The sequence below is a fragment of the Seriola lalandi genome, unplaced genomic scaffold (assembly GCF_002814215.2).
Source record: "Seriola lalandi dorsalis isolate HSWRI2012SDOR001 ecotype SW California unplaced genomic scaffold, Sedor1 jcf7180002054682, whole genome shotgun sequence".
Taxonomy (NCBI): Eukaryota; Metazoa; Chordata; class Actinopteri; order Carangiformes; family Carangidae; genus Seriola; species Seriola lalandi.
Window position 1 is genome coordinate 1,195,120 of NW_019525235.1, and position 22,231 is coordinate 1,217,350.

At 39.2% G+C, this 22,231-nt stretch overlaps 1 protein-coding gene across 1 annotated transcript in view; it reads right to left on the reverse strand.

Moving 5' to 3' along the window:
* Positions 1 to 8,876, reverse strand: part of map2k1 (mitogen-activated protein kinase kinase 1) — a 9,181-nt gene extending 305 nt beyond the window's left edge. The window contains exons 1-8 of the mRNA XM_087178318.1: positions 8,638 to 8,876; positions 3,041 to 3,251; positions 2,350 to 2,496; positions 2,090 to 2,167; positions 1,876 to 1,927; positions 940 to 1,064; positions 246 to 453; positions 4 to 32 (exon numbers count right to left, since the gene is read on the reverse strand). Coding sequence (XP_087034444.1) covers positions 4 to 32; positions 246 to 453; positions 940 to 1,064; positions 1,876 to 1,927; positions 2,090 to 2,167; positions 2,350 to 2,496; positions 3,041 to 3,251; positions 8,638 to 8,720 — 933 coding nt within the window. The 5' untranslated portion in view covers positions 8,721 to 8,876. The remainder of the gene's footprint in view (positions 1 to 3; positions 33 to 245; positions 454 to 939; positions 1,065 to 1,875; positions 1,928 to 2,089; positions 2,168 to 2,349; positions 2,497 to 3,040; positions 3,252 to 8,637) is intronic.
* Positions 8,877 to 22,231: the final 13,355 nt, after the last annotated feature.

The window sequence follows — 22,231 nt, forward strand, 5'->3', positions numbered from 1 at the left end:
AGCCATTGGAGGTCTGCTGTCAGGTCCGTATGCTGTTGGGGGAAACAAAAATTATTTGATGCATTTTCTGCACCAAATATCACTCAAGGTCACAAGCAGTTGTCCCTTCATGACAATGCTGTACTTAATTTACTGTGGCAAACAATTTCAACTCTATTTGGAATCATTTCAGTTGAGGCTGCTGTTATTTATATATAAAAAAATAAAAAAAAAGTCAGGATGAACCAGTGTCATCTCAGACTTACAGCTGCCTGGTCGCCCAGGAGGCCGTGGCTTTGGGGAGGACTCGCTGGACACCGTTTCCCCTTCCATTGGGAGGCCAAAGATCTGTTCTAGTTCTTTAGCGTCAGGTGGTGGGATAGGGAAGCGTCCAATGGCCATTTCAACCAGGGACAGACCCATACTCCAGATGTCCGACTGAACAGAGTAATGGGTGCCCTGTAAACGTTCTGGCTGCACAACACACGGGCAATTATATAATTACTTAGACAATTAATGTTTTGTAATATCAGTAAAAAGTCACAGCATCAAAAATAAAAAGGCTAAAAGTGCAAAGCTGAATTTCACTGAGTGACATGCAGATGCAACATGATGAATATTGCTGAAATGTGTTCGATCACGTGATGGATAATTGAGAGTGCTGTTCCTTACATCTGTGTCATCAGGTCCAAGTCACTTCCTATGTTGTCACATGGTTACTCAAGTCAAAGTCTTGAGTAACCAGTCTAAGTCAGCTTATGCTTTACTTCTGTCACATCAGTAGCCATTGTGTTAATACAAATAACTAGAGTGGGGCTGTATCAGTGGTATAAATTGCATAGCCTGTGTCTATACGATTGCTCTATTTATACCATAGTGTAAACTATGAAAAAAAAGAAAAGAAATGTAGCACCACTTGACTTGAAGACGATGTATAAAGCGTGTCCATTTTTAACTCACAGACATGTAGGAGCGAGTGCCCACAAAGGAGTTGGCCATGGAGTCTATAAGCTGTCCGCTGACACCAAAGTCACACAGCTTGATCTCACCGCGGGAATTCACGAGGATGTTGGAAGGCTTGACATCTGAAATAGGCGTATGCAGTATTTAGGAGGACACAGTGGGCATGTGTTCGGCGTGGAGCAGCAGGCACTCTGTTTAAACATTTCTTCACATCATTCATCTCCAAAACACAGCGCAACAAAAATCTAGTCCATGCGAAGCTCAATACTCAATGCCTTAGTTATTTAGAGAATACAATATTCACATTTTTTCACATTTGTCTTCCAACTGTAGTGAGGTGCCCCCATGAGCATTGGAATAGTCCTGTGTAATCATTTCTCCTGCTTATAGTGGCCATTAAAAGATCCTAATGTGCTTTCAATGAGGTGATGGGAAACAAAATCATCGGTCATTTGTTCTGTGCGAGAAAAGATCTGAAGCAAATAGGGAGCTTCATAGATCAGACTTAGACTAATCAAAAGGACAGCTTCCAAAATGACAGCCAAGTACATGGTTCCCTCTTTTTGTTATCCTTTAGTGAAATGCGTCAGGGATTTTTTAACTAAAAAAGGCTGTAACTTTGGAAGATATCCACATGACTAACTTGTCCTGCCAAAACTTCATATTGGATTCAGATAAACTTCTGAATATATGTTTTGCACAAAACCAGGATTATGTCCCTCATCACTGACAATGAAAACGCATTAGAAAGGGATCTTTTAATAGCCAGTAAAAAAAAACATTAGGAATGATTACACCAGGCAAAACCTGTTTCAACGTACATACTATGGACTACTACTACTACTAGGATAGGCATTTGTGTGTTTAAATTCATAGTAAAGGCGGCCAAACTATATTTTATTTATCACATCTTTTAGTAAATTAGTGACTGACCTCTGTGCATGATCTTGTGTTTCTCCCTCAGGTAGGAGAGGCCTTTAATGACCTGGAAAAACAAATATTGCATATCAGCATAGAAAAGATAGAGAATACAAAAAAAGTACACATGCGTCAGTTAAAAATCATCCAGTTATATACACAAAAACAACACAATAATAGCTGTAATGTGACAGCCGGATAGTGGGAGGGGTGTTGGAGCTATACCCACAGCGATGCTGACTTTGCCAAGGATCTGCTCTGGGATCTTGCCTGCTTTCTTCAGCGACTGGTCCAGGGAGCCACCATCCTGCAGGAAAATATGGATGAGCATCTACTGAGATGAGTCTTTGTAATTCAAAATATAATTTGTGACACTGAACACATTGAAACCAAATTAGTTTCTTTGAATGCCTGTGATGATTAAAATGGAAGAAACAAATGCTGGGCACTCTGAGTACAATCTGTAAAGCAGCACTAAAGCAGCTGTACCATATGCTCCATGCAGATGCTGATTTCTCCATCACTGTAGAAAGCTCCATAGAAGCCAACAATATAGGGGGAATTACACTCATGTAGAACCTGCAGCTCCCTAATGATCTGGTTCCTGATGGCTGGTTTGATCTCCAGGTGGATCAGCTGGGACACAGGAGACACCAAGTTTTATTAATGTTTTCATATCACACAGAACACACATACTGGGTGCTGCAGTCCTTTTGGGCGTCTGAGAGAACACACAAACACACAACTCTAACCCTAACCCACACAAATTAGATACAATACCTGCATGTTAGCAGGGAGAAAGTACTCATACAGATGCATGTTTTTGGTTCATTTTTGAAGCTGAGCATTACGTGTAGATGTTACACTGTAGCTCGTATATTTTTGGACAGGCTTGTCCCAGTAACCTGTATTCCATGTTGTGCACAAAATGCTTGCAAAGAAAAAGACAAATCTCTCTCTACGCTCTCTGAGTGATGATGCCTGTAAAAATCAATGTCTGTCTGACACACCGGGGAGAAAAACTCAAAAAAAAAAAAAACTCTATTCACAGTTATGTAATACTAGTGTACACATCTCTACTAGATACAGTTTAGATTGAGTGGAAGCTTTCTGAAAGCAAAAATTGCTTTTTTTTCTCTCCACGGTGTCTTCACTGAAGCCATCAGGCGCCACAGCTTACCTTCCTCGCCATAATCAGACCTGAGGGTCGGTGGGAGACCTTGAAGACGACGCCTCCGTTGCCTGCACCCAGCTCACAGATCTTCTCAAAGTCATCGTCCTTCAGCTCTCCCACCTTCTGCTTCTGTGTCAGAAAGGCCTCCAGGCGTTTCCGCTGCTGCTCATCCAACTCGAGCTCCTCTAGTTTCTTCTGCAGCGCCTCCAAGTTTGTTCTTAAGAAGAGAAGGAGAAAGAAAAAGACAAGGAGAAAGATGAGTAATTTGTGTATTATTAATGTATTCTCGCCAAAATAAAAGGCTCTTGAGTTCATTCAGAGCTTTGGCAGATGTTCTTTACCAGAAGTACTGGCTGTCTCCTCTGGAGACATGAGGTAATGCCTGATGCATCCAGATCTGCGGCACCTGTCATATTATTGAATCCTCAGAGAGAAGACAGAGCTTGGTGTGACAGCTACTGCTGCACGTGCCGCTGTAAACAATGGCAACCAACCAAAGAGCCAGCAGGAAGACAGAGAAGGTTGCAGGGTGAGTTTCAGAGTTCCTTCCCAGAACCCAATGTGAGGAAGCTTGAACTTCCTCTGAACACAGCGCTGCTACCCCAGGACTGTTGTCATGGTGATGTATTTCCTTGACCAGTCAATTGTAGAAAGCTCACCTGCTGCTCTTTGAACTATCTCTCTCCTCCCACTCCTCTGTCTCAAAACACTGTACACACTGCAACACAAAGTCAGTCTAAGCTTTTATCATCAACTTTACAATAAGATAAAGAACAATGAGTTGTTATGTCATTTCAACTGATTAGATGGTCAAACAGCTGGTCTTTGAACATTTTTATTATTATTGAATTAATTATTTAAAAAACCACAAAGAGTGTAGATATCTGTTCATTAAAATAATCACAAAGAGGCACAAATGAACATCATATTAAAAAACACTTTATGCTGCAAATGATCGATGAAACTAACATTTATGATTCAAGCTGATGGACATTTCATGTCTGTGTGTGTTCTTGTTCTGACAGAACAATAAGCTGCTGTAAGGTCATCCATCCTCAGCTGCTACGGCGTAATAATTTTCTCAAGTTTGAGTTCTTACATATTTGCATTATACTATAATTTGCATTATAGTATAATGCAATTATCTGGTGATAATAAAATGGTTTTCATCAAGCTTGGTGGTAATTATATTTTTTTAATCTTCGTACTTAATCAAGACTCAGTGGAGAGCAGATAGAGCAGGGTGGTATGCTCCTCTCTCTGCTGCACGCACCACCTCACAGCAAAGAGAGGGTTAAGTGGTTTTATTTTTGACAACAGGCCTGCATATCCATGGAGACGCGGTGCTGGGTTTGGGCTGGCTGTGGGTGGCGTGGGCGATTTGTCGACAAGAGCTGAAGGTGGAGGATGCTGGAGATACTGAGAACAGGAACAGCCTGAAAGACACTCCACACAATATGTGGGAGTGACTACAGCTTCCGTACACTGCAGTCCCACCTCCACCCTTTAAGTGAAAGAAGAAGTGAGCACGACGCTGGCCTTTTGTGCCTCCATCCACACAATGTCCAAGGACAACCAGTAGAGTAGAACTTGAATGCAAGAGATTAAATATTTCTGCAGCTTGCTATAAAGGAAGAAGATTGCAACACTGTTAAATTTATTAGAATCAGGTTTGTGATCATTTCTTCATCTTTCATTTTATTATTATTATTACTTGCCAAGAATAGTATATTACAGTATTGTAAGTGATTAAATTGAAATAATTTAAACTAGATCAACTTGAGAGGCTGCAGTTCTTAGGCCTATATACTGTTTTTACTTTAAGGCCGCTGTTTTCCCACAAGATCTACAATTATGGATTACACTGGAGTATAAGATAAATGGATGGGATGGATTCAGTATCAACAAACAGCAGCATAACAGAATCAGTGCTTCATCTAGTGATGAGCATCAGTTATTAGGGATCCAAGGAAAAAAGATCTTCACATTGTTCTAGCTTTTATTCATACAGTAAATTTTGCACTTTCATTCATTTTCTCCAGAACCTCCACTGTTCCTCCATTTTAAAATCTGAGATGAAATCAGGCAAAATGCACATACATAGTATAGTTTTAATTAAAACAAGGAAGGAATGAATTTATTTTCAAAAGAAGCAAGAAAACACAACAGAGTTTAAAGTAAAGGAAAATTGATGCTTTAGCAACCCCAAATCCTCTCCTGAGTATGGCATACAAATACCAGTTCCCTTGTGCTAGAACAGGATATGATAAGAGGTATGTGACCAATGAAAAATCAGCACCATGAACTGTGGTTGCTGTATGGCTTAATTATTCATTTCATTTTCGCACATTAACATGTAGGCTACACAGAGTAGTAGCTGTTTGTATTCACATGTGATAGTGAACATCACGTATTGTCAATAAAGCCCTGACAGCCTATAACAAAGGAAAATAATAACAATACTACTTAATACTAAATAATAAGCTCTGAATGTTAGATGACTTAATTCCCTATGGATAAGAGGTAGATACTTTAAGTGGATGGATGTATGTGATAGTAGGATCTTATCCAAGATATTCAGCCAGTAGCAAATAGCTTGAACGGGTCTATTGAGAACAGGTTGTTTTTATTTGTTCTTAGATCTCCTCTGATAATATTACATGCTTGGCTGGCATTATGTGGGCCATTCAGTACAGTTTTCCCATGGCTGCCAGCCATTTCGCGCTGAGAAAGCATTTGGCGGGCTGGACTGGCAATTCCCTCTCACCAGAGCGGAATGGACTGGTTTCAGTAAAAGGCTCATCGATTGCATTAAGCTAATCTACATCCAATAAGCAACACCCATGCTGCTAGTATGAGCAACCTACCTCCTGCATGCTGTTCCAAACAATTTATATGTGCCTGTTTTGAAACATGAGCTGCTTCTCCCCTCTGTTCAAAACAACTGGTAGGTTTTCTTTAGTATCAGCTCTAATATTGATATTATTTTATGAGACCAAACATCATCTCAAATTATTGCTATCTAACGTCCTAATGCATAACACTTATGATTTTTTGCAAATAAATTCTGTAGAACAGCACCGATCATAAGCAGCCACAAAATATAGTATAAAAAAAAGTACAGTATAACAATATTTAGCCTCCTTTCTTTTTTTATGTGCATGTGGAAGAGTTTAGTTTTATGCTATGTCTATGGTGTGTGAGGGACAACTGTGTGCCTGCAGAGCGCTGCAGACCTGACATCCACCATCACTGGACTGAAACAGGATTTACTTTTCCTTATAGCCACAGTCAGCTGAGACTGTGGACACACATGACACTGTTTTTTATGGCAAAGAGGACTGAGTAACATCAGGCCTTTCTGTCAGCAGAATGTCAGTCTGAATGTCACAGTGCACAACACAGCAGTATTACTGGAAAAACACACACACACACACACACACACTATGGTAGCAAGAGGGATTCCTCCACAGCAGAGACGGCCAAATCTCTGAATCAGAGTTCCTGATTGTTGCTTCATCCTGACATGCTGCTCCTCAGCCTGTTACAGCCAAGCAGCAGCAGCAGCAGCAGCAGCAGCAGCAGGAATGTGCTCTGCACTCACCAAACATTATGTCATCATCAACTTCTACTGAACAAAGCCAACGCACAATTCCTCTGTTCAACATTATTAGCATCCTTATCCTCCAACATAAATACATGAAGTATTATAAACATCAGCTAATATCTTTTATGATTCTGATGTGCAGAGATAAATGTAGGTATATTCATTATAATTTTTCAGATTTAAAATGAAATGTTACAAATGCATGGTTCAGTTGAGACGTTTTCTACTCAGTGTCATTTTATATCAACTACAGTATCATCTGGCACTGAATTTGCAGATTGAAACAATTAAATGATTCATTGAGTAGTCGATCCCCAGAAAATCATTTGGTAAGTAATTTTTCAAGCAAAAATCTTAAACATTTTATGGTTCCAGCTTCTTAAATGTGAGATAAAATGTTAAATGTGCTGCTTTTCCTTGTCTTAAGTAATAATAACAATTGTTGCATTTCATAGGCATTCAATCAAGAAAATACTTGGCAGATTAATGGGAATTAATTGTTGAATTTGTATTAAAATGCTGAGCTGTGGAAAGTGACACTGAAAATTTTAATGTAGAATTAAATTTAAATTTAATGCTGGATTTGATTTTAGTCTATTGCTTTGTTCACAATTCACTGCAAAACACACAAAAGGCCTTCAGATGCATGATCAAACAATGAAACAATGAAGGATTCTGCCTCTACAACACATTAGAAAAGAAGCCATCACAGGGGTGGCAAGTTATGTAATTCTCATCTCATCTGATTCAGTGTGTTGTTGGACTGACTGGGCTTTTCTCTGCTAACAGAGAACTAGAGCATGGTGTCACAACAGTTTAATGTCTCCATTACTGTGTTTTGTCAAACGGTGGTGGGAACAAAACTTCTTAAAACACAGAAATATTTTTCATGCTATCACCCTGCAAAGGTCGATCTCTAATCACTGTCCACACATGGGGTGCTGTTGCGAGTGATGGGGTGGCCTGCTCGTCAACGACACAATGAGGAGATAACCTGAGGACGTGAGAGCTAAACATTACAGACAATGATGTTTAGATCATTTATGATGCAAAGTACTGTCACAAAATGCATTTATGAAAGTGTTTTACAGGTTTGGCATAAGTAAGAAATCATGAAGATTTCAGCAGCCAAAATATTTAGTATAAATTAGCGCTTCAAATGAATAGTTGATGGACAGAAAATTTGATAATCGATCAACTGTTGGCAGTCATTTATCGTGCAAAAATGCCAAAGATTTACTGGTGTCAGCTTATAAAATATGAAGATTTGCTGGTTTTCTCTGTTTTATTTGATTGATAGTTAGTGCTGAAACAAACAGTAAATTTATTGATTAGTTGATTGACAGGAATGTAATTACCAGCTAGTGCCAAACATTTGGTTGATCCAGCTTATCAAATGTAAGGATTTTCTGCTTTTATTTGTGTTTTATATCTTTTTGAAGTGAATATTTTTGTGATTTGGAACTCTTGTCTGACAGATAATGCTGTAAAGATGTCAGCTTGGGCTCAGGGGTATTTTTTTCACTATTTTCAGACATGTTATAGTTTTTGATTAATTGATTAATCGAAAAGAATATCGACTGATAAATCATTAATTAAAACAATCATTGCTTCTCTACAACTGCTACCTATTTGATAATTTCATCCTGGGATGTTGGAACGTAGATAGTCAACTATTAAAGTAATTAAAAACAAGACAATATAGTTATATCATATGGAAATTATCATTAGTTGCAGCTAAAGTGTAAAGCTTAGTAACATCACACACATGCACACACACCTGGTGCAGAGTCTCATATGAGAGACCTAAGACAGAAGTTCACACAGACTACTGGACAGGCACTGTTCGGTTGTCTGTGTGGTATTTGGCAGTTGTCATCGGCCTTTACAGCACGCTGAACACCAATCTGATGTATATGATAGACCATAAAACCGTTATCGATATATCAGATTCACCAGTCTGAATATCAGAAGGTAGATGGATACTGTCACTCACTCTGTGGCTCCGGTGCCGTTGATAGTGTTTCCATCCGGGATCGGGTTGAGTTGGATCGGCTCAGGCTTCCTTCTTTTCTGCATGTTATACACAGAAAACCCACAAACTACAGTGGTAACGATGGAAACCAAAAGACCAGAAAGAGCTCTGATATCAAATGCAGACACAGTCAGGCCAAGACTGACAGAATAAGACACCGAGCAGTAGTGTCATGAGCTGCAGGGACAGAGGTACTGATATTTTTCTCATTAATGGGTGGATGTGAATGATGAAACGTCACAAAAATATTTACACTCACGTCTTCCGGACAGCATGACAGCGCCCCCCTCTGCTGGCGATGGGCGGTATTACAACGCTCGGTTTCATTCAGACAGAAGCTGGGAGCAAGGCTGGGCTGGGGGAGCTGCCAGAGGAGGAGGAAGGAGGAGGAGCCTCTCTGTGTTAGGAGTTAAATGCAAGTGGGACAGTTTTCTTTTCATTTACCTGCCCCAGAGCCCTGAGTGGGATTTTTAACAAGAATATAGTAGCAAACAATTATTTTCTATGTAAAAAATAGAGTGGAGTAATTAATGGCGTCCTGAGCAGTGTCCTGTGTGTGTTTGAATCTATTTTTTTCTTTGTTTTGGTGTCCAGCAGCGCGTGCATGTTAGTGAGTGTACATGTGCGTGTTAGTGCATGTGAGTCCCTCCCTGATGAACCACTGGTCCTCAACACATTCATGGAGACACATATGGACCCTCGGGTGAAATGACACAGCGCAGTATGCAGCATTCATGTGAAAGCGACCTCCCTCCACTGAAGAAACTACTTTTTCGTCTTGAAAGGAAGAAAAATAAATCACCAGAGCACAGCAAGACTGGCCGTGGGGACTACTGGTTCAGATTCTGGTTAACTGGTGGACCATCCAAACACACATAAAGTTTTTAAAGTCAGTTTTATTCCTGAAGCACAGTCCCAGCGCAAACATCCAAGGCTGAATGTCTTTCCCAGTCCGGCCATGAACCCAATACTGGTGAACCCTAGAGCGGCTAAAGGACTCCAGCTCCACTCAGACCTGGCCTTTCTTCTTCCCCATGTGTAAGTAACTTCATGGCTACATAATGTTACATGACCGGTTACTGTAGGCATTACAATGTTTGGTAACTTGTTGTTACTGATATTATGAATTTATTGCAAATGTTGCTATAGCTAGCTGGCTAACTTTCATGTCAATGCTAGCGTGGGCTAATGGTTGTGGCTGGATTGTTTTTTGTTTGCTCTTGTGTACACATGGTGACATTATTCAGTCGTGCTTCTTGCTGTGGGTTTAGTGGCCGTTTTCACGTGGTTTCTAAACACCTTGCTGACTGAGAGAGTGAAGGGAGAGGCGGGGCTGAGGCCTGCAGGGGGCCGGAGCTGAAGCTGACGAAGCGTTTGTTTTGGTCTGAGAAGCTGGTGGTCTAGTGCAACATCTAGTGGCAGTGACGATCGTTTACAGTGAAGCTTGATATACAGTAGTTGTGTTAAAGTTACAAATATGTCTGTTGAACAATCTGTTTGTTCCTGATAGAGTTACCTAATATCAATAGATATTTAGCCCCTGTATATATTCCAATAAATGATTAGTATTAACCCATGGTATTTTTGTTTAGAGAAAAGCACCAGTTGTTGTCAGCAGCCACCGCCTAAACCAGCTACTGCCTGTTTAAAAAGGCCTATAACCTGCCAACTACCTGCAACAAAGCCATTACAATAACCTGCAACTGGATTGGGTTCTTCTAGTGTTTCATTGTGCATGACTGCACATCCATAGAGTTCATCACATTACTTAGAAATCAGCATATACAATTTTACAGTCCTTTAATGCACTAGTATTTTACTCATATCCTTTGCTTAGTAAAAAGTATCAATACAGAAATGTGAAAATACAAAAAGTATACGACTATTATCAGCAAAATATTCTCATTCTGCAAAAAAATGCCCCCTGTGACAGATATATTATTGTATATGACATTATGTGAGTGTTAATACTGATGAATCAATGTGTTAGCAGCATTTTACTGTTGCAGCTGCTCTAAATTAAGCTACTTTATCTACTTTATATACAGTTTGGTCACTAGTAGTTCAGACCTAGGGGTCAGGCCCCTCCAAAGGGTCACGAGATAAGTCTGAGGGGGTGTGGGATGATTAATGAGGGTTGGAAAGAAGAACAACTACACTTCTGCCATATACATGTTTTATTCATTTTTGGATGTTTCTCCAATTTATGCTTCTGGGGGAAATATTGGGTAAATTTAACTCTTTGGGTAACATCTTTGATGGAACTATACTAGCACCTCACAGGCATCTGCAAAGTGACAAAGGGCCCAAACTAGACAATGGTTTTTCCTCAGGCGTAACAAGCCAAAAGATTTAATTTAATCGTCTTTGTTTTTATGTAAAATTATAATCTGAAAAGTAACTAGTAACCATAGTTACAAATATATAAATGGAGTGGAGTTAAAAGTAAAATACGTACCTCTGGAATGTAGTGGAGTAGAAGTACAAAGTACTAGTACAGTACATGAGTAAATGAACTGAAGTACATTTTTATTTATATGGCACCAAATCACAACAGTACTCTATAATATTATTTACAGAGACCCAACAGTTCCCATCGTGAGCAAGCACTTCAGGCAAGTCGCTGTTTTTCCAAGTTAAAAGAACGTTTTACATCAACAGGGGCAAAATGTGAATGACAGACTTATATATTAAATTAACATAAATCATGAATGCTTCATGAAAGTTGTCTTTACTACATGTTCCTTGTTATAATGTAATAATACAAGATGGTCTTGTTAGTGTCAATTAATGCAAAAGCAAAAAACTGTATATTGTCATGTAGTATAAAGCAGTTTATACAGTAGCGATATAAATAAATCTTAAAACTGATACGACATGTTTTATTCAGGATCTCTCATCTCACCATTATATTCCCACAAATATTTTAATTATCTATGATAACAGTGATGCATTTAGTCCTTCCAATAATCTCCATCCTGAAATGCATTATGTCAATGATAGTGTTTCAGGAAATTCATCTTCTTACCAGCACACGATATATTCAAATCAAGAGCCAGAAAGAATCTACTGGAAAAATTAATAGCACGGGTCATGAAAAAGTGAGATTGGTTTTATGTAAGTAGTGTGTTAGTTTTATGCAAATAGAGTAAATGCTTCGAATGCATGAAACTAATTTGAACACATTTGAAAGCCACTTCATGTGACTAATTGGGATGGAATACATCGATGATCAGTGGACATTAAAGAGAAACCATTTAAGTTATAATAACTCGGTGTTTGCTAACGAACCAGTATACCCTCATTTGAAGATAGCCCTTTTAATCATTTCACCATTTTATGTCATCAACAGCCTCTAAGCCATCCAGTGAGAGTTTCTGTACATGCTCTTCCCCTGTTTTATTTATTTCAGTTCAGAATAACCAGGGATTCAATGTCTGATTTCATCCACAGAAATAATACTTCCCCATATCTCTCTTACTTCCTTTTATACGTTTGTTATCTTTTATTATTATTGTTGACACTCTTTAGCTGAGGATTAAAATAAGTTGTTGATTATTCTTTCTATATTGTACAAGAGGTCTGATTTTTGTTTTTACTGGCAGTCAGATTTACGCTCAACAGTCCTGCTTTCTGTTCATGAATGCCCCGCTTAGAATTGAAACACGTGTGACCAATGACTTTTAAATATGACAAAGCCATTTTGTTAACTTTAACAGCTGCATTTATTTATTAATCAAAATTATTTATCAACATTTCTGATCTGTTCTTTTGTATAGATCATAAAGCTTTTAAAACTACCAATGCAGGTTTTCACCTGTTAGAGATGAGCCATCACCTTCCCTAATGAATGATGTGAGAACTGTCAGCTTCAGGGTGCCATGTAGATTAGATATCAAGTAGAACTTTAAACTGGCTGCCATTTTTACAATCTGCTCTGAAGTCTGTACACATTGTCTTGACAGACACAAGGCCACTGAGCCGTGCCTGGTTTACCAAAAGCATCTTGCTGCCAAAATCATCTTTTTCTTCATAAACCAGGACTGACGGAGAGGAAAGATTGGTTGTGTCCTATCTCGAGCCCATGGACAGGAACCGTGTGAATTCTAAGTTGGTTTTGACAAATTGGTTTGTGGGCACTCGAGCATATCAGACCTGACTACAATCCTGGTCTCCCACATGGATCATAAAACATCTGCCCAGGTGGTTTTTCTCCCTGTGGGTCTTGATCACAACAACTTCTTTCAAGATGGTTATTAGGGTAAGAAAATAGGGGGAAAACAAAATTCTGCTTCACAAAACTGCCTTTTTTAAAAGAAAACATTTTTTATGTTTTAATCTTTGTTTGTTTGTCTGAACAAAATCTCTAAAAATGCTCTAATATAGCAAAAAACCTCTCAATGTAAAAAACCTGTAAGTACTGCAAGTACTGTAGCTACTGCTTTATATTAAGGATTCAGAAGCAGAAAAAAGTTTGGAAAGAAATAAGAAGAATGTTGTTTATCACTACATTTGACCTATGAGGATGCAAATGTTTTGCAGTAATGTAATATTTGATAAAATGATAATATTCATATATACGTCTCTTGGTCATCATGCAGATAGTTTTTTTTTTTTTTACCTTGGTTTTGAGATTCCCCCTCCACCCCACCACAGTGGAGGTGAGTCTCTCTCCACTTAAAAATGTGTTTTGCTTATTGTTGCCTCACTTGGATGTTTGACATTCACTGTGCAGAGTGATGTTTTGTAGAGTTTGACACTGTAAAGCTAATTACATATGAGGAACGTTGTCTGTGTCCAGCAGTTACATTTACGAATTTAACATGGACAATATTTTAATATTCAGGCAGGGGGATTTTTTAACAAAGTAACTGGACTTTTTTGGGGGGAAAAAACACCTGAGATACAAAATATTTCCTATTGAAAGCAGTGTATTTCTTAACATGTCTGCAGGATATCTTTTAGATTCCAGAGTCAGTGTCCTTGAAACTCTGGATACTCCGTAGACTCCGTAGACTCCGTACTCTCGTACTCCGTAGACCTCACTGTCAACATTTTTTATGAGGGTTATTTCTTTGTTAGAATGTTACAATGAAAACTTTTGACAGTGAGGTATGTGGAGTATCCAGAGTGATTATTCAGAATAACAGGGAAAAAAAGATATTGCTCATTTTCAAGGCAGTGAACACAGCAAACCAGATCCTATTTACCGTCATTGTACTGTAAAGGCAGCAGACACCCTTACAAACCCCTCTTTTCCTGCCCCTTAATCATAATATTACATTTCTATATGTAATTTGACTGAACCCAAGTCAAATTTAGAATATACAATATTTAAGAACATTATCATCATGTTCTTCACTTCATCTCCTCAGATCTGTCTTCCTTTAGCTGTCCACCAGATGGACTCAGACTTTCTCTCCCCATCACTTGACTGCCCCACACACCTGTTCCCACTTCTCATCAGCCCTGCAGTCACCACCAGCTCTCCACACCTGCACCTCATTCCCTAATCAGCCTGGCACCGAATATACCAGTTCCCCTCCTTTGTTCCTTGCCAGAATGTGTCGCTCTGCTCCTGTGTGCGTCATGTTTGGGATCCCGGTTTCTGCGCGCGTCACCTGCATTTTGACATTTTGCCGGTTTGTTGGACTTTGGATTCCTGCCTCTTCCTGAGTGGATTTGTTTGGATTGCCTCCTCCAGTTTTGACCAAAAGATCAGGTAATAGGTTAGACTGCAAATAAAACAAAAGAAAGTTATAATTAAATAACCACAAACTAACTGCCTCACAGTGATCCTGTAGCTCTGGGAGAGCCCTTTTCGCCTGGTCTGTAATCCTTGTAGATATTTAGAAACCTGGGCAAATAAATCTAAAAATGTTGCCATGGATACTGTGAGACAAATATAGAATATAAAATTTTGAAATAACTTTTTTCTTTTGTAATTTGGGTGAGCTGTTTCATTGACTGTCAGAAGAGGAAAAGCTAATTGGACAGGCAAACGAATCAGAAATCACTGCTGAACTGACAAATTTGGTTCCTTTTTTAAAAGGAAGATGACAACTGAGAAATGAAGCAGTCATCACAAAGACCTGCAACCTGCAGCCCTGACACTCTGAAATGAAACACTATTCGCTACAATTTCCAGACATCACTGTCCCATGAGTAGACAGCAGACGAAAAACATAAAAGGAACAAACTCAGATGCACTGATTGAGGACGAGCTGCAGCAGTGGAAAACCAGAATGCGCCATGTCTCATTTGATGCTGTGGATTTGTTGCCTCATCCACCACTACTTTGTTTGGGGAGTTGGGGATTTGTGGTCAGGGATTACAGCAGGCCACAAAGGCAGCTTCTGAAGCAACCGATAACAGCAGGCAGTTGCTCCGGCTGAGAAGAAAGACCAGTAGTTGGAGTCCCATACATACAAATCCAAGTTCAATGACTAACACAGATATTTAACCACAGGATGGGACAGCCAGTGTTGTACCGGTTCACACTTAAAAAGAACAAGTTCAAAGTTCAGTTCATACAGATGAAAATGAACTAGTTCACGTTCATTTGTTCTGTTTTTTTTTTTTTTAAATAGGCCGCTATTCTTTCATAGAACCTCCTTCTACCCATCCATCACCAGCCCCAAATCATTGCCACTCCCAAACTAAGTGAATTATTGTACACCACTGAAGAATCGCAGACATGAGTTACATTTAAAATCTGTATATAAATATAATCCGTCTGAGTCTTCACTTGTTTGTTAATAAATCTGCTTCGATTGCTCAAACCTACTTCAGCAGTAGTCGATGCGTCTGTACCGCTACTACCAGCCATGCTGTGGAGACGCCCCGTCTAGCCCTGTTGTCAGCAGCGGGGGTGCACAAACAGTTAGAAAATAAACTGTTTGTGTCTGCATTACCCGATGGCTATATTGTTTTTTTGACAAAATTGAAACGGACTAATTTACTGTGGTATTATGGTTGTATTCGTAGCTTTCACCCTGTCCCTCTTGTTCCTTATGTCAATTTACTTTTCCCTTTTCCACCTCTTCTAATTTTTTCCCTCAGTTTTTTACTTTTCTTATTAACGTGTCCCTTTGCTGTTGTTTCTCCCTGCCTTTCCTTCACTCTTTGCCCTTCCTCCCTCTCTCCCTTTTCTTCCTCTCCTTCCCCTCTATCCCTTTCTGCTTCATACATTAAACGAACTGACAATACAGATCAAATTTGTTTATAAATAAAGATGTCACTTATCTGAAACTGTTTTAAAGAATCTTAAGCTTATCTGAGATAGTATAGTCCAGGGTTGACCAGTCTAGGTATAATGGTTTTTGATCTGCACCTGGTTTAGACTACTCGACTGTCAACGTGTTGATGTTCCAACCCATGAGTCCTCAGTTATAACTACATCATTACATGTCTCCTCAATACTACTATTGATTATTACCAGAGTTATTAAATTATTTTTCTGGTTACACAATCATTCAATAAGAGGGAACATTTATGTCAAAAGGTCTGTTCACTGCACTCAACTCCTTCTGACCTCCCACTGAGAAACATACCTCTGTTAAATGTCACTATAACACTGCTAATCAAAAGGGGAATCTTGTCTGTCCTTAAACATCAGGATTGCAAGGTTTTTTCTTACTCCACGACAGCAATGCCTGAACAGGCAAGATGAGAAACCTTGCTCAGGTTCACAGCTGAAAAGACTTTCTGTGATCAATCATAAGTCAACGTCCTATCTATACTTGAGCATCAAGCTATAATAGGCATGTAAAGATATGTCCGTACAATACTGAAGGAAAACCTGATTCTACCTGATCTAACTGGATCGGTTTTCCCGGTTCAAAGGAGTGTGCACCCTTGCAGAAAAATGTAGGATCTAATTATAATAATTATGCTGTTCTGGGCAATTTACCCACTTTCACCTCATATGATTTTGAATGTTGCAGTCAGGTATGGAAAGCAGAGATAATCATTTATGCTATTGGAAAAGGGGAAATTGTATTTGTGATTTTCTTTTTTTAAGTTATCCCACAGGTAACATACCTGTTAAAGGTGACTTTTGAAGTTGTTATAGAGTATGTTTAAGGACATGACTGTGTGTGTTTAGGGGTGAATGGTCAGGGGTTGGATGGGTGGACTGTTTGGGGAGGGGGTGGTGCAGCATCAGCATCAGCGCCCATGACGTCACCACAGTTTAAAGTGGGCCGCGCTTCACCCAGTGAAGGAGAGGAGAGAGAAGAGGGAGGAAGCAGCGGAGGTTCCTCTCACAACACCTGACTCCTGCGCGGCGCTGTGTGTTTAAAAAATGCCGATTTGAACTCCCAAGAAACTACCCGCTCTTGCCTACCTGCATTTTGAGTTTCTACACTGATTAAAGATGGAAGACCGTGGTACATCGTGGACACACTGAATTATGTTTTGTTGAGGGCGATAACTTTAAATCTCAAGTCTCCCGACGGGTGAGTTCAAATGCTTTTCCCTGAAAACCGAAAGGAAAAAAAACCCGGGCTTGATCTAATCGGCAGAGGATGCTAATGATGCTGCAGCAGGCATATCATTACTATCGACAGTATCAGTGGTGATAAAGGGCTTTGCAGATGTTTGTTAAAAGAGACCAATTGGTTTGGTTGTATTTGTGTTTGTGTTGTTGAAGCGGCCCGCAGTAACTTGGGGCGCAGTCTTCTGGCATTTGGAAAGCGCTGCTCTTGGCTGGTTGATGTGACAAATTGTGCTTTCTATTTAATTAGGCTATTGGCGAGTCTATCCCATAGAAATGTGCGTACTGTGCCAAAGAAAAGGGCTGTATCATCCCGGAGAGTTTTATACTCTGCTGCAGCTATGTTTTGTATTGTTATTTTCTTGGTTTTTTGTTGTTGTTATTTTTGCATGGCGCGTAGCCTGTGTATTCTGCCAGGAAAACTATTAGTTTGAAGAAATAGTGATTTAAAAGCCTGTTGTAATGCAGTACATGCTAATGAAATAGAAGCGTGTTACAGGATGCATCAGCAGTTGGTTTGAACTGCTTCCTTACAAGTTTGGATTATTTTCTATCTCTAGAAATGGTTTTCCTGTTTTTGATAAGTTTGATGACAGTAGCTGATCACCATCTCTCATTTCTGGGCTCCTATTAAACATAACATTTGACATTAACATCGGTTAAAGTGTAGCCTTTCTAACTACAATGCCACATTGTCTTTCTCAGTCTATGACTGATTCCTTAAGGACAATTTAAGATAATGTTTTATCCTTCAAAGTCAAGGATGATGAGTGAATCCAGCGGCAGTGATGAACATTTTGATCGAGTCTAGAAGAAAGAGCACATGCAGTATGTTATGTCACTCTGGAGCCACTAGATGACAACAGAGTGCAAGCTAAAGCAGCTGATTAAACTTGCATTAGTCTATTAGTCAATGAGCAGATCTGCACCATGGTTTAATAATGAAATCATTACTGCTGTTGATTTCCTTTGTGGAAAAATAAACAGACCGTGAAGCATTTTTGTAAAATCAATACTTTTTATCAAATCACTTGCAGATACATTAGGTGCGCGCACACACACACACACACACACACACACACACACACACACACACACACACACACACACACACACACTGTCATTTGGAACAACTGGAGCCTTACAGTAGGTAGTGTTGTTCTGCCCTGCTGGAACTGCATACATTGTAGCCCTGCTCCGCATGGGTCCCTGCATTATAGCAATTTGTCATGAAGGCATTTATTATAAATGCAACTTGGCATTACAGCAGTTTAGGTTTTATTTTGAGTCCAAGACTGACACTTTGAGTATATAAGTACTTCGAGACATTATGTTCTCAAAAATTAAGATTTGCTGTGTGTTTCTTTTTGTTGACTTAATTTCTTTAAGACATTTTTTTATTTTATTTTTGTCTTGTGGTATGTAATGGCTACACATAATCACAATCTAGCGTTCGTTTTTTTCCCCTCCAGATAACTACACAAACACATTTATTTGCATTCACAAATAAATAATTCAAATACAACTTACAGTTGTTTCCTTTGTAGTTAGACGATCAGTTTCACAATCACAACTGTTTAAATGAAGCACCAAACAAAGCCAGCTGTGACTTTGGCCCATTATGACCCTTCACAAGAACACTGAATGTGAACTAACATCTTTCACATTCTCGTTTTCCTTTGCTTATGACTTCCATGTAGCTGTAACTTAGACTGTAAAACTAGATGATTAAATCCACACTGTCCTGTAACTGTATTTCCAAAATGTAAACTTCCTATGAGCAAAAGCACCTTGTTTTTCACATTTTTTATTTACTGTAGTGGGAAAAAAATCTGAACAAAAATAATTTGATATATTTTTTATACTAATTTGTATAGGCAGAGTTTTGTTTAGTGGACCCACATACAGTAGTTTCAGTCTGTCAGGATATACTTTATTATGTACTTGGAAGTACTGAAACATGTTCAGTCAGCTTTAAAGTTATTTTTCCCCTCCAGTAAAGTGGCTGTTCATTAAAACATGTGATCTATAGGTTGCAGTTGTTGTATACAATCTGGTGGTCCGCCAGGGCCAGGGCTGGTTCAAGCTGTGATTTCATACAACTTTTTGAGAGGTCATGCTGCCAGAAAACAAATTGACACTCAGTTCAGCTCTAGTGGCTTCAGCTCTCAGTAAAGCCAAGGACGACATTTACCTCTGAGACGGTGTGAAATCTGATGTTGTCTAATGAGAAGCAAGCAGACACATCTTTGTCTCATTTTCTGAGCTGGCCCAAAGTGACGGATCCTTCAAGGGCACATAAGTGGCTTGTGTATTTATTTATTTTTTTGTGCGTGCACTTTACAGTCTAGTAAACCTTCTCAACTGGAAATCCCAATGTTTGGCTCAATCAATATGTTTAATTAGTGCTGATTAATGAAAGTGTGTGGCTGTGGAAGGCTGACAGCTTTCTCACTTCACAAGGACACATTCTATTGGCAACCAGGGAGAAATTGCTTTCCATGGTAGGAATTTTATTGTACATAGCCATTCACAATGTAAATTAGACATAATGAAAGAATATTTGAGATAAGAGTGTAAGTACATTTTACATTTCTCTTTGATTAAGAGGACACACTAATTCATTCTTTAATTATTCAATAAATGCAATTAACTCCTGATAAGTTGCTGATTTGGACCCATGCACTCAATAGTCTCTTAATCACATGTGAATTAAAAGATTTGGAAACACTTATTAGTATATATGCTGAGAAGTAGTTTCCCCCACAGGTCAGATATGCTGTTGGCAGTGGAAGTAGAAGCTGTGTGTATAGAGTGGGTTGGATCCAGTTCAAAAGGACAAATCATGATAGTCAACTCACTGTTATAAACTTGACACTGATTTTGAGAACTACACATGAACACCTCAGTGACCTGTAATATTCAAAGGCAGAGTTTCTTCTGGAGTTTGTTGCTTTTGAACACTGTTCTCTGTCAGAGCCCCTCAAAAGTAACAGCTCCAATGACCTTTATTCTGCAAATTAAGCTGTTTTTGCTTCGCGCTGACTGATAGATCTTATTATTTCAGCAAAAGTGCATTGAGTATTGAGCAAATACCCTGGAGCCATAGAAACTACATTAACAAAAGTTAATGAAATATACGGAGGCAGGACCTGGACTTTGCTTTACTTTTGAAAGCTGTGGCATTTACATTTTGCACGTCTATGGAGAGGGAATGAAAACAATAGAACACAGCATACGCCCTCATCTCATCTCTTACTTGTCTATGTAAACACATTTATGCTGCAGTCTATAGTGTATTATTTGACTATAAGCTGCAGAAACACGTCTGTTTATGTTCTTTTTGTCATGTATTTTCTTTGCTTTGAATCTGGATCGTTGAGAAAAGTCATGGCCGTGCATGTTTTGCATCACAACAAAGTTAAACAAGTGCAAAGTTGTACTAAATTTTTAAGGCCACAAAATTTTGCTCCTAAAACAGCAAAGCTAGCTGGCATTGAAAAATAAGAAGAAATCTGCAATTTAGATTCAGCTTTAGTTCTATGTTAGCTGTCCCAAAGGTCTGACCATGTCTGCATCTGATTATGCCTGCATGCATTTAATTAATAATTCGACAATGCACGGCATTGATGTTGGTCAGCCAACAGTCTGCAGGGGAATAGATTGCCTGAGCCTGATATCCAGCCACAGCCTCTTAACCGAGGAGCAGAAACGATGAGCTCAGGCAGATTTCAGATACAGGAGCTCCGGCGTGGAGCTGCGTTAATCCCCCCTCCCTCAGGTGCAGCCACTCCTGGGGAGAAACACCACGGACTACAGCTCCCCACTGATGCTTGGCCGCGCTCTGATTAATGCACTCATCAGTTCTTTTCTTGTTTGTTTTAATGACAACCATGTCCCTTGTGGGAATCTGGTGACTTTTTGCAAATACTGCTGATGCATCTGCTTACACCTGCCACTTTTTTCTTCCTTGTCTCGTGAAAGGACTGCTGCCATAAAGCCTGAGTCTTTTGACATGACTAGGCTGTTAGTTACAGTGCAGGGAACCACACGACACATTTTCCACCGGAGATACAGGAAATACATGAGCAGTGATAAGATCTCAGCGTGTTGGGATGTGTTGTGCTTTGTTGATAAGACTATTATTCATCATTATGCCTTAGACAGCAAAAATCCACTCTCTATCTCAGGCATATGCTTTTTTATGCATAGTTTATTCACTGCTTTACTGTTGCAGATGAGTTAAACTGGCTTTTATTACCAGTTACTGTGGAGTTTAGAACAGATTTAATCACTTATTTAGACTTCAGAGAAACCAAAGATATTCAGTGAGCATCTTACATTTTGGCTTTTCTTCTGAGAACTGAGGCTGTTGAGCAGATGTAGAGAATTGAAATATGGTCCTCTCAGAAATATTCGGAAATTTAATATTTAATGTTGACTTGACGGCATCGAAAAGGCACTCAGAGACACTACTTGTGTTTTAAAATGTTGGAGAAAATCAGTGAAAATGGACGTGATATATTTTAAAAAAGTCCCATGAAACGTCAAATAGAAGATGATTCATGGATCAAATGATGAGACTGTTTTTAATACTTGATAAATAAAACATCTCAACAAATACCCTTCCCTATTTAAACAGAGGTTAAACACACACAAATATTTCCCAGCATCCCACAGTGTGAACTTTGCATGGGTCCTAAATCTATTGAAACTTGGTAGATTGTTTCCTCAGTTTCAAACAATATTCAATCAGACATGTGCTAACATGAGAAAGTCTTAGTGTGTGAGCTTCGACGGGAAAAATGAATTTGGAAAAGTCTCATGAAGTTTAACACTAATCTTTAAAGAACCTGTAATTATCACGAAACACTGACCTGAACATGAGCTCTCTTGAGGCCGCTCGATTGTTACGTAGGTGTTTCAATAAGCGCCACAGTGAGTCCTGTACGTCTCCGTAGGCTAGCTGACAAGGTAATTATTATTCCCATTTCATTTTATACAGTAATTCTGCAACATGATCGATGATGGATGATCGTCATCCTGACAAATGCAGAC